The 23,887-nt window shown below is 34.1% G+C and overlaps 1 protein-coding gene across 1 annotated transcript in view; it reads right to left on the reverse strand.

The window, feature by feature from the left end:
* Positions 1-23,321, reverse strand: part of SLCO1B3 (solute carrier organic anion transporter family member 1B3) — a 65,789-nt gene extending 42,468 nt beyond the window's left edge. The window contains exons 1-2 of the mRNA XM_047788545.1: positions 23,265-23,321; positions 18,960-19,115 (exon numbers count right to left, since the gene is read on the reverse strand). Of these exons, the coding sequence (XP_047644501.1) occupies positions 18,960-19,046 (87 nt within the window). The 5' untranslated portion in view covers positions 19,047-19,115; positions 23,265-23,321. The remainder of the gene's footprint in view (positions 1-18,959; positions 19,116-23,264) is intronic.
* Positions 23,322-23,887: the final 566 nt, after the last annotated feature.

A 23,887-nucleotide genomic window follows, 5' to 3' on the forward strand; every position in this document is an offset into this window, starting at 1 on the left:
GAAAAAAAATATGGGTGGCCTTCTGCCTAGAGAAGTAACATGTCCCACTGGATATGTTCAAAATGCAACTGTGGCGGAAGGATCATGGTACATTATTACAATCTTTTCATTTTTCCCCATACTTCACTGTGCTGTCATCTTCAAAATCTGTGAAGTTTCATATAGATGTAGAACTTCTTGATAAACATTCCCCCCTTCATTCCTCTCCCCTTTTACTAATTTTGAAATTATGTTCTTTTATATAAATATCTATATATACACATTATAGATTTAGATAGATACGGGTGAATTATTCTTTAACTTATTGAGTTTGTTGCCTCTTTTTTTTTTTTTTTTTTTGTCTTTTTGCCATTTCTTGGGCTGCTCCTGCAGTATATGGAGGTTACCAGGCTAGGGGTCCAATCAGAGCTATAGCCACCAGCCTACACCAGGGCCACAGCAACGCGGGATCCACGCCACATCTGCAATCTACACCACAGCTCACGGCAACACCGGATCTTTAACCCACTGAGCAAGGGCAGGGATCGAACCCGCAACCTCATGTTTCCTAGTCGGATTCATTAACCACTGCGCCACGACGGGAACTCCGTGTTGCCTCTTTTTAAGAGTGGTGAATTAAAAGATGTGGTGATTCTTGACTGTCTTCTTTGTTTACATATGGATGGTCCTGTTTTCTTGTCTCTGATATTCAGTCCTTATGAAGCCTACCTAGGAAGGAGAGGCAGCAATCATTAGCAGTAGGGTAAGTTAATAGTTAATCTTCTGCATGTGGGCACTTCACTTCTTCCAGGATGTTACCAGCTACCTGAGACACTGTTCTGCTCCATATGCCCAGGCATCTGCCCACATTCATTAGTCATGCACAGGGTAGATGCCTCTGCAGTTGGCGGCTTGGACCAAGTGGGTGTATTTTGATGATCAGAGGATCAGGGGAGTTGTTAAACAATGAAAGAGGCATGTTTTCTCTGATTGAGTGAGTGGAATATTCTATATAACTGCTTGTCGTTTGTTCCTGGGACCTCTCTTGATCCCATTATCAGTAGCTTTTTGCTTTGAAGCACCCTTGGAACCACATTTTTTTTGTTTTGTCCTGCACTTGTCATGGACTGTGATGTCCTTCTTTAGCCTAATTCTTTCTACTTCTTAATTTTTAGAAAACTCATGGCTTTCGATTTACAGAATATATCTTTTCTTGTTTTCTAGCAGATGTGAAAGTTACTCTTAATATCTTTTAAATTATTTAATAAAATTGGAAGGGGAGGAAGTGGCTTCAGCCTTATTATTCTCAGGCTGCCATACAATACTGGAAATCTTCAAGTTCTGCCTTTCCTTCTCTAATAGATAAATAGGCAAATTTGTTATTAGGCTCCCCATCAAACTCATATGCCTGGCACATAATGAGTAAATAATAAATGTTTTTTGGCTGTTGAATAAATTGTTTTCTTCCAGTTTAGGTTATAAATCTGGAACAGAACTTACATGTAGTGAAACTTCTCATTTCTTAGTTTCCTCAGCTTTTAGGTAGAGATAACTGTAGTAAAATTGTTATCATATTAATGAAAATAACATACATAAAATTTTTGGCACATAATAAGCATTGATAAATGTCTGTTTTTATTACCACTGTGAGCTACTATCATCCAGATTTTGGCTATCAGTTCACTCAGATAAAGATAAGACTCTGATCATTTAGCCAAACAAACACATATTTTTGTCATGCAGTATTTCAGGTGCTGTAGAATCAGTAATGAGCATACTGACAATATGATTTATTGGTTATTAAAGAAATACAGAGGAAAACTCTTATCTAAATCCTGATCATCAAAGCACTAATGGGTGAAATCGAAGGAGAAAGTAACACGACATCTTACTAAAACAAATACAAGCATAACCAGATGTAAAGCCTGCCCAATATCAGAGCAGCTTTCTAAAAGTTCAGAGAAAGATTATGTAATGCCCTTGTCTTCAGTCTTTAAAAAATGATTAGCTCAAGGCAAAAGAGCAACTCAATAAAGTCAAAATTCACACTATATAATCCTATACTGATCTTACAAAGAAGAAAAGGGAGCAGATGTATACAATGGCCACAACAAGATTCCTCCTATAAGCTGGGATTTAAATATAAGGACATGTAATGAGTTAATACAGATAGATTTATAAATATGCTTTCTTTTACTCTAACCCTGAGAGATGGGTATTTTATTTTATTTTATTTGAACATAGTTGACTTACAAAGTTATGTTAATTTCAGGCATACAGCAAAGTAAATCAGTAATAAACACGCCTTTGGCTCTTCCTTTTCAGATTCTTTTCTCATATGGGTTACCACATAGAACTGAGTATATTTCCCTGTGCTGTATAATAGGTCCCCATTACACATCTATATATAGCAGTGTGTATATATCAATCTCAACCCTCTAATTTATCCCCCCCCACCATTTCCCCTTTGGCATACATAAGTTTGATTTAGAAATCTTTGAGCTTGTTTCTGTTTTATAAGTTTTATTGCATCATTTCTCTTAGATTCCACATAATAGTGGTCTCCTATGATATTTGTTTAGAGAGAGATGGGCATTTTAAGCCATGTTCCTAATGTAGGACTGAAGTTCAGAGAAAAAATATGATTTTTTTCAGAACGTAAAATTATTAAATCATCGTAAAGCTAAAATCTCCAATGGAAAATATTTAAAAAATCATGCCACAAGGATACAGAATTTAAGATTGAGAGATTTCAAAACAGAGTTACAAATATTTTCGAACATCAAATGGTTTTTAACATATTACCGGCAGAAAGAGACAACTAGCATTGAGATAAGAGGTAAAGTCTGTATTTATCTGCAATCGTGGCAGGTCAGACTTTTGTTGATTATGGCAAAAGTCCTAGAACTGAAGTCAGAAGACCAAGTTTCCACATTGCCATATGTACAGCCATGATTAACTAGTTAACTCATTTGAACCTCAATCTGTTTACTCAGCAAACATTTATTGAGCAACAACAATGTGGCAATTAGTCAGCTAAGTCTTGGAGTTGAGACAGGTATGAAAAAGTAAAAGCAATTAAGACACAATAAATGCACTAAAAGAACTAATATTTTCCTGAGCCAGTAAACAATAAACAAATAATGCCAGTATAATAATGCAATGAGTACTATAATTTCTATACATTTATAATTTTATGAGTATGCAGGAAAGAGTGATTAATTCTGTCTACACAGATCAAAGTTCCTATAGATGTGGCAACATTTGAACTAAGTCTTTAGGGGATAATATAAGCTTAGAAATTGAAGAAAAACTAAATATTTAAAACAAAATAGAAAACAAAAGAATAGCCCCAAAGTAATAAAAGAACACAGATCATTTGAAAAATAAAAAAGAATATCTGTAGGTGGAACATAAAGAGAAATATGCCAAACACTGAGGTTCAATCTGCATTTAAAAACAAGGAGATTAAATTTTAGAGGGCTAATTCTTGCAGCTATGAGGGAGATCGATTTATGGCAAAGAAATTAGTTAGAAAGCTGATTTTAGGAAAAAAGAAGAGCAGAGATGGGAGGAAGAGGACATACAAGGTTACATACATGCTTGGTAGAAATTTAAGAGGAGAACAAGTAAGATGTGGGAATAATAAGTAGTCTGATTTTGTTTTCTAGGTTTTTCATTTGTATAATTATATGCAATAATGCCATCATTTGGGATGAGAAAAGATAGATCTTGGAGTTAATTTAAGACAATGAAATCATCCTTTCACAAATCAAATTTGAGGTGTTCCCCTGGTGGCCTAGCAGTTAGGTATTTCGTGTTACTGTTATAGCTCAGGTTTGATCCCTGGCTTGGGAAGTTCTGCATGCCACAAATACGAGTAGAATTTGAGGTGATGAAAAATAAACATCTACCCAATAGACACAACTAAGGTAGGTTTTGTGCTCAAGAAAGTTTTGTCTGGAAATAATTTTGAGATTTATCAGGAGATAACCATATAATTAGTCCATATTCAAACTTATTCCATTAAAAAATCCCCTCCTGCTCCACTACATCCTCAGTTTTCCATAACTCTCTGCCATCTTTTCCAGTAAAACAAAGAGTTGTTTACATTTGCATGAACTGAATCTTATTTTTTGCATCATTCTTTTTAGGTATTTTAAATGCAAGCTTGTGATATTCTGACTATTCCAAACCTTTTTTCAGCGTTTTATTTCAGACTCTGTTCTCTTTTAATTACATGTACTTTTTCTGGGAAAACAACTATCTTTGTTTTTATTGCCACCTAAATGCTGATAATTGCCAAATCTGTGTTTTGAGCCAAGCTTACGTCAGATGGGGTTTAGACTGCTTTTCCACAGTGCCTACATGAGAGCCGCATTTTGGTTTTTATGTCCGGATTGCCTTCTCCTCTTCCTCCCTTTTCACTTCCTTGTCTTGTATTGCCACTTGCCACCTGCTGCCGGGCTAGAACATACTCTCTTTTAGATCCCATCTTATCAGTCCCCTAAAGTTAACATTTTAATCCTATAAACATATCTCTTTTCAATATGCTTCACTTAATAGCTCTACCTCAAATGACCATCATCTTCCACCCAGAATACTACTATTTTTAACTGGTATTTCCTACCTCAGTGTTAGACTTTTTCATATCATAGCCAAGGTGATTTTTAAATATTTATAATAATTTCCACATCCAATGTAGCTGAATAAGTTCCCATGGACTGATCCTGAAGCAAATAATTATAAAGTCGGAGGGGAAAACGAAAACACCCACAAGTATGGGAAAACAAGCAAAAGTAGTCAGATTCTGGATAGTCCTTATTGCTTAAGAGGTTAGTTTCTCATTCTTATGGCTTTAAGGTGAGGCCAGAGTTAGCATTATTCAGAAAAGCTAAAATTCTGTTAGAAACCCACTGTCCTTTTGGCCTGAAGAATGGGAAAGTAAAATTTAGGTTAACCACGGCCACCTAAAAATTAGGAGAGAATCTCATAAAGGAGAAATTCAGAGAAGCCGGGCCTAAGTTCTATATATAAACTGTCCAAATCTTTGACTTCTGAACCATGCATGAGCAGGTCAACTCGAGTTAGTCCAACTAAGGATAAAGTAATTGAACTGAGATTTGAACTATTGCCTAAGAGATAGAGTTTGCAGTTTCAGGTGAACAAACTTAATTACCTTATAAAACAAACAAAAAATATCAACACCCTTTGAAAGAATATAGCAATGTCCAAAATTACTAACACACAAAGAGCCAAGAAAATGTGACCCATTCTCAAGAAGAATAACAGTCAACAAGACGAACACTTAGATTTCCATATGTTGTAAGAATTTTAAAGGAGGGAATCTAATTGGGCTCTTTGATGTAAAGGAAAGTAATCACGCAATGAACTAAAAGAAATAGAAAATTTCACACAAAACTATAAGAAGCAGCTATAAGAATGAGAAAAATGAAATCAATAATCAAGATGTTAGTTTATACCACGTCTTCTGATTAGATGTGTTTGTATTCTGTGTAATCTATGCTTTCCTGTGACATAGATCTTAATATCTCTCCAAATTTTCCTAAACAGAAGCTATCAACACTCAATACAGTTTTTGAAAAATGTTTGATAGCAGAGATAAAGATGAAGGTTTGCGTCAGATAACTCCCCATTCGCTGGATATTTCTCTTTCCAGTTAATACAGAAAGAACATGAATATAAATTATGTTATTAGCTGGAAGCTTATATTTGCTAGGACATGTTCCAGGTATTCTACAAATACTATTTCTGATACTTACAGAATCCTTGCATGACATGCATTACTCTCTTCATTTTACAGGCAAGAATAAGAAAGTTTAGAGATACAAAGCTATTTAACTAACTAGGGGAATAAAGCTAAAAATGTAGCAGAACTGTGATTTGAACACAAGTATTTCACACAGGAAAAAGCAAAACAGGTCTTGGATCTAATATCCTAACCTGCTTTTCCTTCATCTCTTTATTATCCTAAGTCTGACCCTTGTTATCTCTCACTTGGTTTATTTGTAGTAGTCTGTCTGCTTTCCTCCATCTGCAGAAATGGGAATACTGCATGAGGCTATACGTTTCCAGCTTTATTGAGGTATGCTTTACAAATAAATGTGTGTAAATTTAATTGTACAACATCATGTACAAGCGTATACTGTGGAACGATTAGAACAATAAAGTTAATGTTTTCATCACATCATATAGTTACTTTTTTTTTTTTTGGTAGTGAGAACATTTAAGATATAAGCTCCTAGGAAATTTTAAGCATATAATACAGCATTGTTAACTATAGTCACCATGCTATATGTTAGATCCCCAGAACTTATTCATCTTATAAATGAAATTTTGTATTCTTTCACCAAAATCACCCAATTTCCACCACTCTTTTCCCGTAGTAACCACCACTTTATGCTCTGTTTCTACAAATTTAACTTTTCTTTCTTTTTTCATTTTCTTCTTCTTTTTTTTTTCTTTTTTTTTTTTAGGGCCACACATGCAGCATATGGAAGTTCCCAGCATAGGGGTCAAATCAGAGCTGCAGCTTCAGGCCACGGTCACAACCATGCCAGATCCGCCAGATCCAAGTTGCATCTGAGAACTACAACACAGCTCAAGACAACGCCAGCTTCTTAACCCACTGAGTGAGGCCAAGTTTCTAACTCTCATCCTCACGGATACTAGTTGGGTTCTTTACTGCTGAGCCACAATGGGAACTCCTTAAATTCAGTTTTTAATACCCACCTCAGTAACATCTTTTTAGTGAAGCTTTATTTAGTGAAGCTTTAGTGAAGCTTTATTTCCCCAAGTAGAGATTTGGTTTGTATTTACTTTATACTTAGGGTAAACATATAATTTATCATATAAACTGAAATAGTTTTTAGAACAAAATGGGTAATAAAAAAATTAAGCTTAAAACATTTTGAAATGTTACTGATCAATGAATTGCTTGTTATTGTTCTAATTTTTTTCAAATAAAAATATATATCCAAGGAAACACTAAAATTGAAGGAAACATTAAAATTTTCTTTTAATTGCTTACTTTAATTATAAAATAATACACAGTATAAGTATTCCTGGTGAATATATTAGTATGTTTATGTATATCAGTATGTAGCTATGTTTATTCATGTACTTTATGTAGTTTCCTGTGAGTATCCATCTCTATTATTATGTCACTGTTATTTTTCTGTAGGATATCTTTCAAATTGCTCATAAACATTTTAGTCTCAACAAATTTATGTGCAATCTTCATCAACTGACTGTAAATCATAATATTTTAATGAGAAAATATTCTTTTAATAAGTACATGGCAAATTGTGCTAAGTATATTCTTAATTTTTTAAAAAATTTACCTGTGTACATTTTTTTATTAAATATCACATGTACTACATTTTTGCTTCTCTTTACATTATGTTTCTTGAAAAATATTTATATAAGAAATTCATATAAATCATATTGATTTCTTTTTTAACATTTGATAATTTCTGTTGCTGGAAAACTATAGGTGTTTTCAGTTATTTTTAATTCAGGTATAGAACATAAGTTTACCTATTTCAAATAGGATCTGTATTAAAATAAATTTTCCACATGTCAAGTTAGTCTAAAACACAATTTTATTTTATTTTTTTTGTTTTTTGCCTTTTCTAGGGCCGCTTCTACAGCATATGGAGGTTCCCAGGCTAGGGCTCTAATCGGACCTCTACGCCCCAGCCACAGCAATGCATAGCCACAGAGCTGTGTCTGTGACCTAAACCACAGCTCACGGCAAAGCCGGATCCTTAACTCACTGAGTGAGACCAAGGATTGAACCCGCAACTTCATGGTTCCTAGTCATATTCATTAACCACTGAGCCACGATGGGGACTCCTAAAACACAATTTTAGAACTACAAAATTTCATTTTGTACATTGTATGTCCTTTAATCAATTACTTTGATCAGCTCTTTTCCTTACATTCTGTTTATAAATTGTGTTTTAAATAACTACATGCAAAAGTGTTAAAAATAGAAGTTTAGGACTATTCATTAAATGTTTTTATTAAAGAATTCAAATTTATTCTGGGAAAAGTAAAAGAAAGTTTGAGACACAAAGTTATTTAACTAGGGGAATAAAGCTAAAAATGTAGCAGAACATAGAATTAATTTGTAAATATGTCCAATATTATTAAAAGATATTTCCTTCACAAAACTTTTGCATTCATTTATTCACATACATATGTGACAGTTGATAATGATAGGTTCAATTTAATTGGTAAAATATATCAGACTGGGCAACAATTATGGATTATTATGGATTGTATATGTATTATAATCAATTCTAAAAACATTTTGTGCCCTTTTTTTGTTTTAATAAATTATTTTTTATTACAACATTCATGGTCCAATAAAACTTGTATCTGTATAAGCACAAGAAAACATATTAACATTGAATTTTTAAACCTACAATAGTGTTTATAGTAATATCAGAAATTTCGCCTCTGAAGGATAAACTTTCAAAGCTTTACTTTGATCCTATGAATTGAGTTAAAAACAAAATCAAATGATTATCAATTAACTGATTTTCTGTTGGAAAAATCTAGTAACACTGATATAAAACTGTCATAACTTGATTGTTTGCAGAGTTATTTTGTTGCTAATGAACCCAGAACATTCATAGCAATCACTATTAATAAGATAGTATTCTGGAGTTCCCATCGTGGCACAGTGGTTAACGAATCCGACTAGGAACCATGAGGTTGCGGGTTCGGTCCCTACCCTTGCTCAGTGGGTTAAGGATCCGGCATTGCTGTGAGCTGTGGTGTAGGTTGCAGACGTGGCTCGGATCCCGTGTTGCTGTGGCTCTGGCGTAGGCCGGATGCTACAGCTCTGATTCGACCCCTAGCCTGGGAACCTCCATATGCCGCAGGAGTGGCCCTAGAAATGGCAAAAAGACCAAAAAAAAAAAAAAAGATAGTATTCTTAGGAATGCTAAGAAGTTGGTCAACTGAACATACAATAAGTGTATACACTCATTAAATGTATGTTGAAAATTTAATTAATCCTTCATTGTTTTCACATTATTATTCTTAGAGTTTATTTTTTCTTTTCTTTGTTTTTTTTTTTTTTTAGGGCTACACCTGCAGCATATGGAGGTTCCCAGGCTAGGGGTTGAATCAGAGCTACAGCTGCCAGCCTATGCCACAGCCACAGCCACAGCAACACAGGATCCGAGCTGCATCTGTGACCTACATCACAGCTCACAGAAACCTCAGATCCCCCACCCATTGAGCAAGGCCAGGGATTGAACCTTCATCCTCATGGATGCTAGTCGGATTCATTTTCACTGTGCCATGAAGGGAACTCCTGAGTTTTTACTTTTTAAAACAAGTTTACTGTTCATGTCAATTTGATGATATAGGGAGTTCTTTTAGCTTATTTTACTGGAACACAAAATTTTGTTAAGTTCTATGAGTTCTTTATATATTTTGAATATTAACCCTTTATCAGACTTATGATTTGCAAATATCTTCTATTTTGTAGGTTTTTTTGTTTTGTTGATGGTTTTCTTTGTTGTGCAGAAGCTCTTTAGTTTGATGTAGTCACATTTATTTATTTTTATTTGCATTTCCCTTGCCTGAGGAGACATTCAGGAAGATTTTGGTAACACCAATGTCAGAGCGTACTGCCTACCTTTTCTTATAGGAGCTTTAGGGTTTTAGGTCTTACTTTCAAGTCTAATCCACTTTGAGTTGATTTTGTGTATGGTGTGAGATAGTGGTCTAGTTTTATTTTTTGCGCATGGCTGTCCAGTTCTTCCAAAAACATTTACTTAAGAAATTATCCTTTCTCTGTTGTATATTTTTTCTTCTTTATTATAAGTTAATTGTCCATATATGTGTGGGTTTACTTCTGAGGTCTGTATTCTGTTATATTGATCTATGTATCTTTTTTGGGGGGGAAATACCATGCTGTTTTGGCTACTATAGCTTTGTAATATAGTTTGAAATTGGGGACTGTGATCCCTCAAACTTTGTTCTTTTTTCTCAGGAGTGCTGGCTATTCAGGGTCTTTTGTGGTCCCATGTAGATTTAAAAAATTTTTTTATATTTCTGTAACAGATACTATTTTTTTTCTTTCTTTTTCCCTAGGGTTGCACCCATGGTGTGTGGAAGTTCCTGGACTAGGGGTCGAATTGGAACTGTAGCTGCCGGCATACACCACAGCCACAACAATGCGGGATCTGAGCCATGTCTGCAATCTACACCACAGCTCATGGCAATGCCAGATCCTTAACCCGTTGAGTGAGGTTAAGGAGTTATCATACCCTTAAGGATCAAACCCACAACCTCAAGGATACTAGTTGGGTTTGTTACCACTGAGTCATGATGGGAACTCCCATCACTAGGATTTTGATAGGGATTACACTCATTATGTTTTAGGTAATACAGACATATTAACTATGTTAATTCTTCAATCCATGAGCACGAAGTATCTTTCCATTTTTTTGTTTCATCTTCAATTTAATTCAACAATATTTTACAGCTTTCAGTGTACAGTCTTTAGCATCCTTGGTTAAATTATTCCTAGATATTTTCTTCTTTTTGTTGCAATTGTAAATGGTATTGTTTTCACAATTTCTCTCTGTTAGCTCATTGTTAACATATAGAAACATAACAGATTTTTCTGTATTAATTTGTATCCTGCAACTTCACTTCATTGTATTGTTTATTATTTTAGTAACTTTTTGGAGGAGTCTTTAAGGTTTTCTATATACAAATTATATCATCCACAAATGGTGGCAGTTTTATTTCTTCCTTTTTGTTTTGAATCCCTTTTATTTCTTTAATTTTTTTCTAATTTCTCTGGCTAGGACTTCCAATACTATGTTGAATAAATGGTAAAAGTAGGCATTATTGTCTAATTCCTGATCTTAGCGAGATAACTTTCAACTTTTCACTGCTGAGTATGATGTTAGCTGTGAGTTTGTTGTTTATGCCTTTTATTATTCTGAGGTACATTTCTTCTATGCCCATTTTATTGAGTTTTTTTTAATCATAAGTGGGTGTTGAATCTTGTCAAATTATTTTTTGCATCTATTGAAATAATCATATAATTTTTATTATTTATTTTTTAATATCATATATCATGCTGGTTGATTTATGTATGTCAAATAATACTGGCATCCCTGGAATAAATTCCACTCGATCATAATATATAACCCTTTTAGTGTATTGTTGTATTCAGTTACTAAAATTTTGTTGAAGATTTTTGCATCTACGTTCATCAGGGATATTGCCCTGCAATTTTCTTTTTTGTGTCATCCTTGCAGGTTTTGGTATCAGAGTAATTTTGGTATCATAAATGAGTTAGTAAGTATTCACTCCTCTTCAATTTTTTGGAAGTGTTTGAAACGAATAAGACTATCTCTTGAATTCTTGAGAGAATTCATTTGTGAGGCTGTCTTGTCCTGGACTTTTGTTTTTTGGAGGTTTTTTATTACTGTTTCCATCTCTTTACTAGTGATCAACCTGTTCAGAATTTGTTTCTTCATGATGCAGTCTGGAAAGGTTGTATGATTCTAAGAATTTATTAATGTTTTTATAGGTTGCCCAATTTGTTGGCAAATAGGTGTTCATAATATTCTCTTAAAATCCTTATTTCTGTGATATGTTATTTCTCCTCTGATTCATTTTTGGTTTTATTTATCAGAGCCTTCTCTCTTTTTTTTTTCTTAGTGAGTCACACTAAAGGTTTGTCAATTTAGTTTATCTTTTCAAAAAACTTAGTTTTATTGATCTATTGTTTATATTTCATTTATTTCCACTCTACTACTGGTTTTTATTATTTCATCCCTTCTACTGACTTTAGGATTCATTTATTCTTCCCTTTCTAGTTTCTTTCGGTATAAGGTTATATTATTTGAGATTTTTCTTATTCCTTGAGGTAGGTCTCTTTTGCTAAAAACTTCCCTCTTAATAAAGCTTTTACTGCATCCCATAAATTTTGGTATGTTATATTTTTATTTTCATTTGTCTTCAGGTATTTTTAAAAATTTCTTCTTTTAATTCATTACTGACTCGATAGTTGTTTAATAGCATGTTGTTTAGTCACCAATATTTATGATTTTTCCAGGTTTTTTTTTTCATGGCCACTTGCATGGCCTATGGAAGTTACCAGGCTAGGGATCGAATCTGAGCTGTAGCTACTGGCCTGTGCCACAGCCACAGAAACACCAGATCCAAGCCACATCTGTTACCTATGCCACAGCTTGTTGCAATGCTGGATCCTTAACCCACTGAGTAAGGCCAGGTATTGAGCCCACATCCCCATGGACAATATGACAGGTTCTTAACCCACTAAGCCACAATGGAAACTCCTCCAGATTTGTTCTTGTTGACTCATAGTTTCATGCCATTTTAATTGGAAAAGATATTTGATATGAATTTAGTCTTTTTAAATTTAATGAGACTTATTTTATGTCCAAATATATGGTTTGTCCATGAGAACATTCCATGTGCACTTGATAAGAATGTGTATTCTGGTATATTTTAATGGAATGTTCAATACATATCCATTAAATGCATCTGGTCTAATATTTCATTTAAGGCTGCTGTTTCTTTGTTAACATTCTGTCTGGGATGGTATATCTATTGATGTAAATGGGGTGGTAGCGTTCTCTACTATTACTATGTTGCTTTTCTTACTTTAACAATTTTCATAATTGCTTTATATGTTTTGGTGCTCATATGTTAGGTAGATATACATTAATAATTGTTATATCTCCTTGTTGAATTGTCTCTTTTATGTCCATTGATAATGTCTGTCTTAGTCTCTTATTACCTTATTTGGCTTGAAATCCATGCTGTCTGCTCTGATATGAGTATGTCTATACTCACTTTCTTCTGGTTGCCATCTTCCATCCCTTCACTTTGGGCCTAGGTTTGTCTTAAGAGCTGAGTCTGCTGGAGCTAGTACAGAGTTGGGTCTTGCTTTTGAATTCATCCAACCACTCTGTTTTTGTTTTATTTTATTTTTTTTTTTGATTGGAAATCCAATCCATTTTGTTTCCTGGTTGCTCTATGTCTCCATTTTTTCTTTTTGTGTGTGTTTTATGTAAACCATTTTAGATTGGTAGTTTTTTGTTATGTTTTTTCCCAGGTTCTTCTTTTCTATGTTTTGTGTCTCTGCTCTAGATTTATGTTTCATGGTTATCATGAGGTTTATATAAAATATCTCATAGTTAAAATAGTCCTTTTTCTGTTATTATCTTATCTTCCTTCACTTATATAAGTTCTGTCATTTTCTTCTTCAATTTTTATGTTTTTGTTGATTCAGATTATTATATGTTATGTAGTTGTTACCAAATTGAAGTAGCTATCTACAGTTATTTTACTACTTTTTCTCCTTAACTTTGATGCTATAATAAAGTATTTAAAAACTATACTGATATATAGTTTTGATTTTCTGATTCTGTTTATCACCTTACTCAATATTTTGTGTACTTTTTCCCTCTTGTTTCCAGTAAAAGAGCTCCTTTCAATATTTCTTATAAGGTGGGTCGAGGTGGGTCAAAAGGATCAATTGAAAAGATATATGCACCCTAATGTTCTAGCAGCGCTATTTACAATAACCAAGATACTGAAGCCCAAGTGTCCACCAACAGATAAAAGATGAAGTAACATATATATATGTGTACACACACACACACACCCCACACACAAATGAATGTAATTCGGTCATAAAAAGAATGAAAATTTGCCATTTTCAGCAATGTGGATAGACCTAGAGAATATTACACCTAGTTAAATAAGTCAGACAGAGGAAGACAAATATTGTATGCTATCACTATGTGGAATTTAAAACATAATAAAAACAAATGTGTATAACAAAGCAGAAACAGACTCACAGGTAAGAAAACAAACTAGTGGTTATCATGGCGGGGGGAAGGGAGGAAGTGCACATTCAGTGTATGGAATTAAAAGATACAAATGGCTATGTATAAAATGGAGAAGCACCATGAGTTCTCCTGTGGCATAGTGGGTTAAGGATCTGGGATTGTCATTGCAGTGGCTTAGGTGACTGCTGTGGTGCAATTTCAATCCCTGGCCTAGAAAATTCCACATGCAAAGGTCTCAGCTAAAAAAAAAAAAAAAAGATGAGCAACAAAGATATATGATATAGCATAGGGAATCATAGCCATTATCTTGTAATAACTTCTAGTGTAGTCTAATCTGTAAAAAAAGTGAATCTCTGTCACTTAAAACTAATGTAATATTGTAAGTCAATCATACTTTAATTAAAGATATAATAATTAAAAAGAAATAAGACTCGACTATGCCCTAAATATAAGAAACTCACTTTAGAGAGTTTCCCATTGTGGTACAGAGGAAACAAAGTTCCCACTGTGGCTCAGCGGTAATGAACCCAACTAGCATCCATGAGGATGGGGGTTTGACCCCTGGCCTTGCTCAGTGGGTTAAGGATCCAGCATTGCCATAAACTGTGGCGTAGGTTGCAGATACAGCTCCGATCTGGCGTTGTCGTGGCTGTGGTGTAGGCTAGCAGCCTGATTCGACCCTTAGTCTGGGAACTTGCATATGCTGCAGTTGCAGCCCTAGAAAAAAAAAAAAAAAAAGAAAGAAAGAAACTCATTTTAGATCTAAAGAAACCTGAAGACTGAAAATGAAGTGATGGGAAAGATATTCCATGCAATTGGTAACCAAAAGAGAACAGGGGTGGCTATACTTTTATGAGCCAAAATAGACTTTTAGTAAAAAATGTGACAAGAGATTAAAAAAAGGACATTAAACAATGATAAAAGTGTCAGTTTACCAAGAAGATTTAACAAACATCTCTATCATCTATCTATCTATCCATCTATCACCTATCTATCTATCTATTCCCAACATCAGAGTACATAAATGCATAAAGAAAACACTAATCCAACAGAAAGGAAAAATGGAAAGCAATACAATAAGAGTAGAAGATTTGGGAGTTCCCTGATATGGCTCAGTGGTTAACAAACCCTATGAGGATCCATGAGGACGTGGGTTCAATCCCTGGCCTTGCTCAATGGGTTAAGATCTGGTGTTGCCCTGAGCTATGGTTTAGGTTGCAGATGTGGCTCAGATCCAGCATTGCTGTGGCTGTAGTGTAGGGCAGCGGCCTGCAGCTCTGATTTGACACCTAGCCTGGGAACTCCCATAGGCCTGTGGTGTGGCCCTAAAAAGACAAAAAAAAATAAAAAAGGTAGAAGATTTTGAGACCTCATCTTACATAATGGATAGAATTAATAAGGAAATTGATAAATTGAACTACACTATAAATGAAGTTGACCTAAAATACATGCACAAAACTTTCCACCCAACAACAGCACAGTATACACTCTCTTAGGTTGTACACATATCTTTCTCCATGATATACCCCATGTTAGGCCACAAAATAAGTTCTAAGAAATTTAAGACAATTGATATATCCCAAGTATTTTTTCCTTTCCACAGTGGAACGAAACTAGAAGTCAATAGCAGAAGAAAAACTGGAAAATTCACAAATATGTGAAAATTAAGCAACACCCTCTTAAAAAATAGGTCAAGAACTCAAAAAGGAATTTAGAGAATACCACAAGACAAACGAAAATGCAATCACAACACACCAAAACATATGGGATATACAAAAACAGTATTAAGAAAGAATTTCATAGTGATTAACACCTACATAATAAAAGATCTCAAATCAATCACACACCTTTACTTCTCAACAAACTGGACAGAGATTTCATTCACACATGCACAGCAAGGTGACAACAACCTGGCTGAAGCTGTTCCTTGCAGCATATTTGGAGAACAGCTTCAAGTTAACAAGCTGACAGTATGTATAAAGTATATTAATTGCTGCCCAGACGAGAGAGGCAATAAAAATAATAGTAGCTAGCATTTATTGAGTTTTTACTATATGCCAGGCATTGTTCTAGTATTTTACTTCTAGTAGTGGGTTTATTCCTTACCATAATTCTGTCATCCAGATGCTATTATTTGCCTTTCACAGATGAAAAAACTTAGATACAGAGAGGGCAAATGACATCCTCTAGGAAAAAAAAATGTATTTTTACAGGTTTTGGAGATTAGGGCTTGGATGTCTTTAAGCACCATTACTCTGCCTACCTATGAATGTATTAGGCCACATGGCAAGGGAGTATTAAGGTTGCAAATGGAATTAAGGTTGCTAATCAGGTGACCTTAAAGAGGTTATCCAGAATTATTCTAGTTAACTCAATGTAATCCCAAGGGTCCTTTAAGTATGGAAGAGGGAGGCAGACGAGTAAGTGTTAATGTGAGGCAGTGTGAGAAATATTGGACTGGCCATTGCCAGCTTTCAATATGGAAAAGAGTAAATTAGCCAAGAACTTTGAGCAGTTTGGAAAAGACAGGGGAATGAATTGTCCCCTAGAGTCTCCAGAAAGGAGACTCCTGCCAAAACCGTGATTTTAGCCAGTGAACCCCATTTCAGAGTTCTCAACAACAGAACTCTATGATAATTACAGAACTTTAATAAATTTATGTTGTTTTAATCCATTAAGGGCATATTATACACATATACCTAAATATATGGATGCATTGGTGTGTCAGTGTCAGATGGTGATAAATGCTATGGAAAAAGTCAATTTGGTTCAAGAATTATGGATAGGAAATATTATTTTATATGGGGTGGTCAGGGATAAGGTAATGTTTAAACAAAGCTTTCAATGAAATGAAAGAGCAAGATATCTGGGAGTAGAACATTTCAGATGAGGAAAGATCAAGTACAAGTTTTTTCATGTCAGAAGTGCACTTGGCATTCTTAAGAAACAGCAAAAAGGCTAGAATGGCTGGAAAAAGGTGAGTCAGAGGAAAATTGTGGGGCAGTGTTGGGGTTACAAATGGGATGAGTATCCTAAACATTTCTGGAAGGAGAATGGGATGAAGGTAGAATGGAGAAATTTTACTTTTGCCCTACTATTTAGTTTTTTTGATGACAATGCATTACTTTTGTGTTTTTAAAGAAATTTCCATCACAATACAGTTGTTTAAGAAATCTGAAGCCCAGAAATGACAAGCGTAAAGATGAATGATGTACTGTCAGGGCTTAAATAACCTACTTAATTCACTTTCAAAAATTAGGAAAGAGGTAAGAAAGACTCAAAGTATGTTGTTGTTATTCAACATTCTTATCTATTTGCACTTTTACTCATTTCCACCTGCTGAGTCTGTGTACACACATTGGCAACATGCGTACTCGCGTGTGCGCAGGCACATATGTTTGCTTGAAACTGAATTAGGTGGTATGAAGTTTTAAAAGTATAATAAGGAAGATTATTAAATAGCTCACTTATAAATCCATGCTTACCAGAATATCTTGAGGATACTAACGTGGAAACCCACAGTTACTTTAGCAATATGGAATACAATTCAGATCATGGGATTGGGATTAAGACTGCTTGAATTTAGAGCTTGGCTCCATCATTTACCAGTTTAAGGGCTTAAAGGAAGTCATTTGCCCTCTAAGTTTTTGTTGTTATTGTTGCTGTTGTTTTTATCTGCAAAAAAGAGATAATAACAACTGGCTGGCTGAATTATGGTAAGGAATAAATCCACTGGTAGAAGTAAAACACTAAGACAGTGTCTTGCATATGGTAAGTGCTAAATATATTATTATTATTGCTTCTCTGGTATATTATTGGGCTGCAATTAAAATGCTTTAGAAACAGTGACAACTTGCTAACTCAAAGCTCTTCTCCAGATAGGGGACAAGAGACCACTCAGGCCTTCTTACCTACTTCAGCTAGTTTGCTGTCACCTTGCATGCGTGTACAAATGAAATCCCTGGAATACCCAATGTTTAAATGTGAAATAATCCAGCATACCATATTCCCTCTTGGCAATAAAATGTGGTACAATTGCGTTAGCCAGTACCTTCTCCTGGTGATTGCTTTTCTGCTTAAATATTATTTAAATATTTCATCAGAATAGACTTTACCAGGAATCTCTGAAAAACAAACAGACTTCCTGTTCCCTGGACAAAGTTAAAAGACTTTATATAACATGATTGCAATTGACTCTGATCTCTGGTCTTTATTCAGCTGAATAAAACTACAACTTTGAGGAAAACACTTAAAATATTGATCAAGTCAGCCCTGATGGATTTTTTTTTAAAAATTTCCTCTAGTCATCCCCATGGGGGTTTAAAGAATTTGACTTGGGTTCAAGAGTTTTCCATTTACAACCTAGGTGACTTCAATCAAACCTCTCAGTTTCCCTGAGTCTTGGTTTCCTTAACACTGTGTTCAAGGAGTGCTTTCTGATGTCTGTGAAAAATCCCAATATAGTCTATATCACTTAGTGTCACACCATTTTGTGACAAAATCAAGAGACAGGATTGTTACTTTTACCAACTTTCATATGGAAAAATTAAATGACTTTCCTTGGTCATCAACCAGGTCATCGAACTGGATCTTTTAATTGTTATTACAGATTTCTTTTCCATCAGATTAGATTTTTATTAAGTTAATAGAATAAAAATGCTGCTCTCTAAAAAAGATTAAATAGGTCAATATCACAAAGTTATTCACCAGACTGATTAATCTTCTCTGTCTATAGGTCAAAATTAAGAATATATATTATTTTACATATAGTTCATTACACAGAGACTATTTTTTATTTTAATCACATTTGTATTTAACTTTTGGTCTATCAAGAACCAAAGCGAAGATATCAAAATATTTCTAAATTTTCAACATTAATAAACTCTTAACCAGGAATCTCACCAAAGAAATACTTTTTTTCATAAAGACTGATTTAAACAAAGATATAGATCATTCTGCTAATATTTTAATGTATAATTTAGCTGAAAACTCTAATTTGAAATATCATGTTCTTTCTAAAAACTGGCTGCCTTTTCTTTAAATAAAAATTCTCTCTTTACTTATTTTAGGTTGAAAGCATGAAACTCACTCCACCTTGAATCCATCACACCATCTAGTTTTCTTTTTCTCTGAAGGTTGTGCCTCTGTTGTCTTATTCAAATGTTGATTCTGGGCCATCATTGAACTGCAGATGGTATGCGAACGTTTTCAGTTGTTGCTGATGTTTGATGTTTGGTTTGAAATGATAACCTTTTTGGGGAGAAAAAGTGTAATTTATTTCACTTTAATGATATACAATTCAGAAATGAGAAAAGCCACAGATTAACATCAATCAATAATTCCACTAACATTCATCCAGGGCCTGCTATGTCTTGAGAACTGGGCTAGGTAAGTGCTGGACACAGAAGGAGAGTGGAAGAATACACACACACACACACACACACACACACACACACACTCCTAGCTTTAGGTAGACTATAATTTAGGGAGATAAATTTATGGAGAAAAAGTTGGAAAACAAATAAATAAGGTAATGTAGGATCACATACTAGATTAGATTAAAAATTATTAGCAGTTATTTATTAGAAGCAAAATGTTATGTTTTCTGCATATCTACATTATAAGATTTAGGAAGGCAAATATATGTTTAATTCATCTTTATGGTTTACAAAGTGTCAAACTGCCTTGGCATATAGTAGATAATCAAAATGGGTAGAAAAGTAATGTAATGAATTGTAATTAGTGTGACCTAGAAGAGTTTCATAGAAGAAATACCTCTGAAACTAGGCTCAAAAAGTTGGTAGAGTTTGGATTTGTTAAAAAGAGCTTAGTATTCTCTAATTAACTCTCATAGACTCTGGCCATGCTTGATCATCATGATTAAATCACCATGATTCTACTTTAATTTTGTTCATTTCTTTTGAAGAAAATTATGCATGTAGTTGAAAGCACAGATCGAAAAGACATATAAGAATGATTCTTCCTCTAGCCTTCATCCCCCAGCATTGTTTTTCCTTTTTAGGAGCAGGGTTAGGTTTTAGTGATACCCAAAAATATGATATGCACTTTTAATTAAAAACACAATATTTTCCTTTTTAACACAAATAGCAGCATAATATCACTACTGCTATAAATTTTTTGCTCTCCTTTATATACCTAACTTTATATTAATACATAGCTTATTCAGTTTTGTTAAGGTTGCAGTGTATTCATTGTCCATGGTATATCTACTTAGTTGCATATGATAAATATTTAGGTTGCACCAAATTATTTCACATTAGAAAATTTTATTAAAATTTTTAAATTTATGTGATTTAAAATTTGTGTGATCATTTCTGTAGGATAAATTCCTACAAGTGGAGTTTTGAGGTCAAATGTAAAAGGAATTATAATTTCGAGAGTTAAGCCCCTACTTTATTTATTTTATTTTATTTTATCTGGGGGGAGTGGGGTGATCTTGGTTTATTCAAGGAATTGGCATCGGAGCAGAGTGAATGGGGAAACAGTAGTATAAGATGAGGTTGGAGAAATGCTAGGAGACCTAAATTTCTTCTGTTCCATCTCCTACATATTTGTTCTCAGTTTCTCCATCTGTAAATTGGAGTTGCTAATCATTAACGGCTTTTATAAAATGAATAAACCTATTTCTTAGATTTTCTCCTTTTGGTAGAATAGTGAGTTCTTCACTGAAGTTTAGAAAATGTATTCTTATTCATTCATATGTACATAATATGTATTAATGTATCTAAAATATTTATATATAGACACATAAGCATAAATATATGATTATTAATCAGGCACTAATCTTATAAAATACTTAACGTATGTGTACAGTTGATTCTAATTTTTGCAGTATTTGTTTTCTGTAAAGTCCCTGCAAACATTGAATTAGCAAATACTAAACATTGCTCCTTGGGGAAATAGAATTTAGTTCTGTATCCCTGTGGTCACATTTTTGCCAACCAATAAATCCATAACCTTGTTTTATGTCCACCTCTTTTTAAAGACACCTTAATTTGTATCATTGACCCATTAACAATGAATTCAGTGGCAAATAATACTCTGTAGTTTATGCCTGAGGGAAGCTTATGGAATTCATGTGTTTTTCCATGAGGCACATCACAGCTTTCTTGAACCTAGAAACACTTCAGCACTATGCTTGAGAGTTGTCTAAAGAGCAAAATCACCAACAAAGAGCACAAAAACGAAAAAAAAAAAGAAGAAGAAAAATAAGACACTAATTAGACTCTGAAAGGTCCCTTGTTTATAATGTAAGAGTTGAAATAAGAAAGTAGAATCATGGGAGTTTCTGCTGTGGCTCACCTAGTTACGAACCTGACTAGTATTCATGAGGATGTGAGTTGGATTCCTGGCCTGGCTCAGTGGGTTAAGGATCTGGCGAAGCCGTGAGCTGTGGTGTAGGTCACAGATGTGGCTTGAATCTGCTGGTGTTGTGGCTGTGGCATAGGCTAGCAGACACAGCTCTGATTTGACTCCTAGCCTGGGAACTTCCATATGCCGCAGGTGCAGCTCTAAAAGGAAGAAAGAAAGAAGGAAGGAAGGAAGGAAGGAAGGAAGGAAGGAAGGAAGAAAGAAAGAAAGGAAGGACGGACGGGAAAGAAAGCAAGTAAGCAAGCAGATTTAATGGCTAATGTATAAATATAGAAAGTGATAAATATCTGAAGATATTGTGTATATATGAGTGCATATAAACATATGCATGGATGCAGAAACCCACACCCATGTACATCTAAGTAAATCCCAGTTATTCTACTTCTGACCTGTTCAGTTACCAAGTGAAGTGGAGTGAAGAGGGAATCAGTAGTTTTTTGGTCCCGAAGTCTATCACCAGTTCTTTAATAAATTACATGTCATTTTTACATGGATACCCTTTTACCTTTCTTTGGAACACAATGTTAGGAATTATTTTTTTTAACCACTTAATCCTATCATTGCAAATCTCTCTGAAATATTTGAAAGGTGGATAGTCACCCTTTAGCTCTAATTTTCTGTTTGTTTGGTTGGTTTGGCTACTGAATATTCTTGAAGGTGATTATCTCTCCACTTCTATCCTTGTTTGTTGCAACTGAGTAAATTATGATTATCCCATTTCCCAGCCTTCTCCCTTTCCTATGTGTCTCATATCCATCCTCAGAATCTTTCAGAGGTCCCTTATACCACACAAAATAAAATTCACACTTTGTATTTGACATTTCTCAAAAACTAAACCCACACCTAGTTTTCAGTTTCATTTCCCAGTACATCCATAAGCACTTTCCACCATATGGAACAATTGTCCCCGTCTCTATGTTTCTTCTTAACCTGTAATTTTCTTCCTCATCTCTTATAATTCTGCCCCAATTCACCCCTTTGAAATATATTCCCAGTTACTCCCAGTTGAAATAATCTTTCCCTCCCTGCTGCTCCACCAAGGAATAGCCCTTCTAACATAGTCATTACTTTTCCTTGTATTCCTACTACTTCCCATATCTCCCTTCTACATATTGGGGGAAAATATCCAGAAAAAAATTGGAAATTATGCGCTTTTACCTTATTTCCTAAAAATAATTAAATTGTAACAAATCACCACAAAGTAAATACAAGGTTAGAATATCAATTTAGTATTAACTTAAAACACCATACAGTCCACCTCATGATGGCATTTTAAGCCTGACTTAATACAGGCATTTATCATTTTTTTCCCCCCAGAGTTCTTAATAACTAACCTGTAAATGAATTTTGGGAACACAGTATGTTTATAAGACATAAACTGTAATATTTTATAAGACAGGCAGTCAGATGTGGCATTGCAACTTTCCCCTGAATAGAAGAGCCCAGTTCTGCCCCTTTTGATTGGGGTGGAGTGGAGGGCAGAAGAAAATTAACTACTTATCTCACCAGCCTCTGCTTATCCGTGCAAGCTTTTTTTTTTTTTTTTTTTTTTGAGTGACCATAGAAAAGTAGTGCAAGCCAAGTGAACCAGTACCTCTGGTACTGGGGAGGAAAAAAGGGAAAAGAGTATTTACCAACTTCTTAGACCTTTCACAGGTCTGCAAATAATTTAATAGTTTTTAACTAAATAAGATTAATAATAATTATAAGAGCAGCCACCTTTCTGAATTGGGGAATGGAACTAATATTTAATGTCTTTAGTTGGTGCAAAGAAATGTGCTGAGCAGAATTTTTTCTCATTTAATCCAATAAATGTCTGATTTTCTGTATTTTATTTTTAAAAGCACATCAACCTGAGGCTCATCTACGTTTAAAGTGTGAAGAACACACACAGTATCCAATGTGTAATATTTATCATGTTCATCAAAACAATCTTTTTCTTTGAAATCTGTGCAAGTTTCTCACATAGAAGATACAGTGAAATCCGAGAATCTCAAAGGTTCTTACCTGGACTTATGCTCCTACAGCAACAAAAACATGTCCATCACTTTATCTGTTAGAGTCTCTTGTTAAATAGTTGGCTATTTTTTTTTAACAGTCCAATGATGATTAACTACTTTATTAGGTCATTGTCCCAGGCAAAAAGAAGAAAATTAACTATTTATTCTAAGAATCTGCTCTGCACTCCTATATTTGGATTTTGTTAAGAATTTCTCAGAATTTATAAATTATTTGTATGCAAAAGTTCAAAAAAGCTTTATTTCTGAGAATAATTTATATTTGCTTACTTAAATTGGTTGCATAAAATATTTTTCTTTAAAAATACAAATACAATAGATTATACAAAGTATTTAAAATGCTTACAGATAGAAAAGATTTCAAATTAATTTAAAAATCTATACAAAAGTAAATTTAACATTCAAAAGATAAATATACTCTTCTGCTTGATACTGGGGTGCAATTTTAATATGATGTGTCTGGATATCAGATATTCCATGTGGAATAATAAAATGTCAATTCATTACAAGATAGGTCATTCTTTTTAAAGATGACAAAAATCAAGACTACTTTGCATGATAGATTCTATTCCCATAATAGATATCAGAGTCTGAAGAAAGATAGGTTACATA

Source organism: Phacochoerus africanus, chromosome 7 (assembly GCF_016906955.1).
Source record: "Phacochoerus africanus isolate WHEZ1 chromosome 7, ROS_Pafr_v1, whole genome shotgun sequence".
Taxonomy (NCBI): Eukaryota; Metazoa; Chordata; class Mammalia; order Artiodactyla; family Suidae; genus Phacochoerus; species Phacochoerus africanus.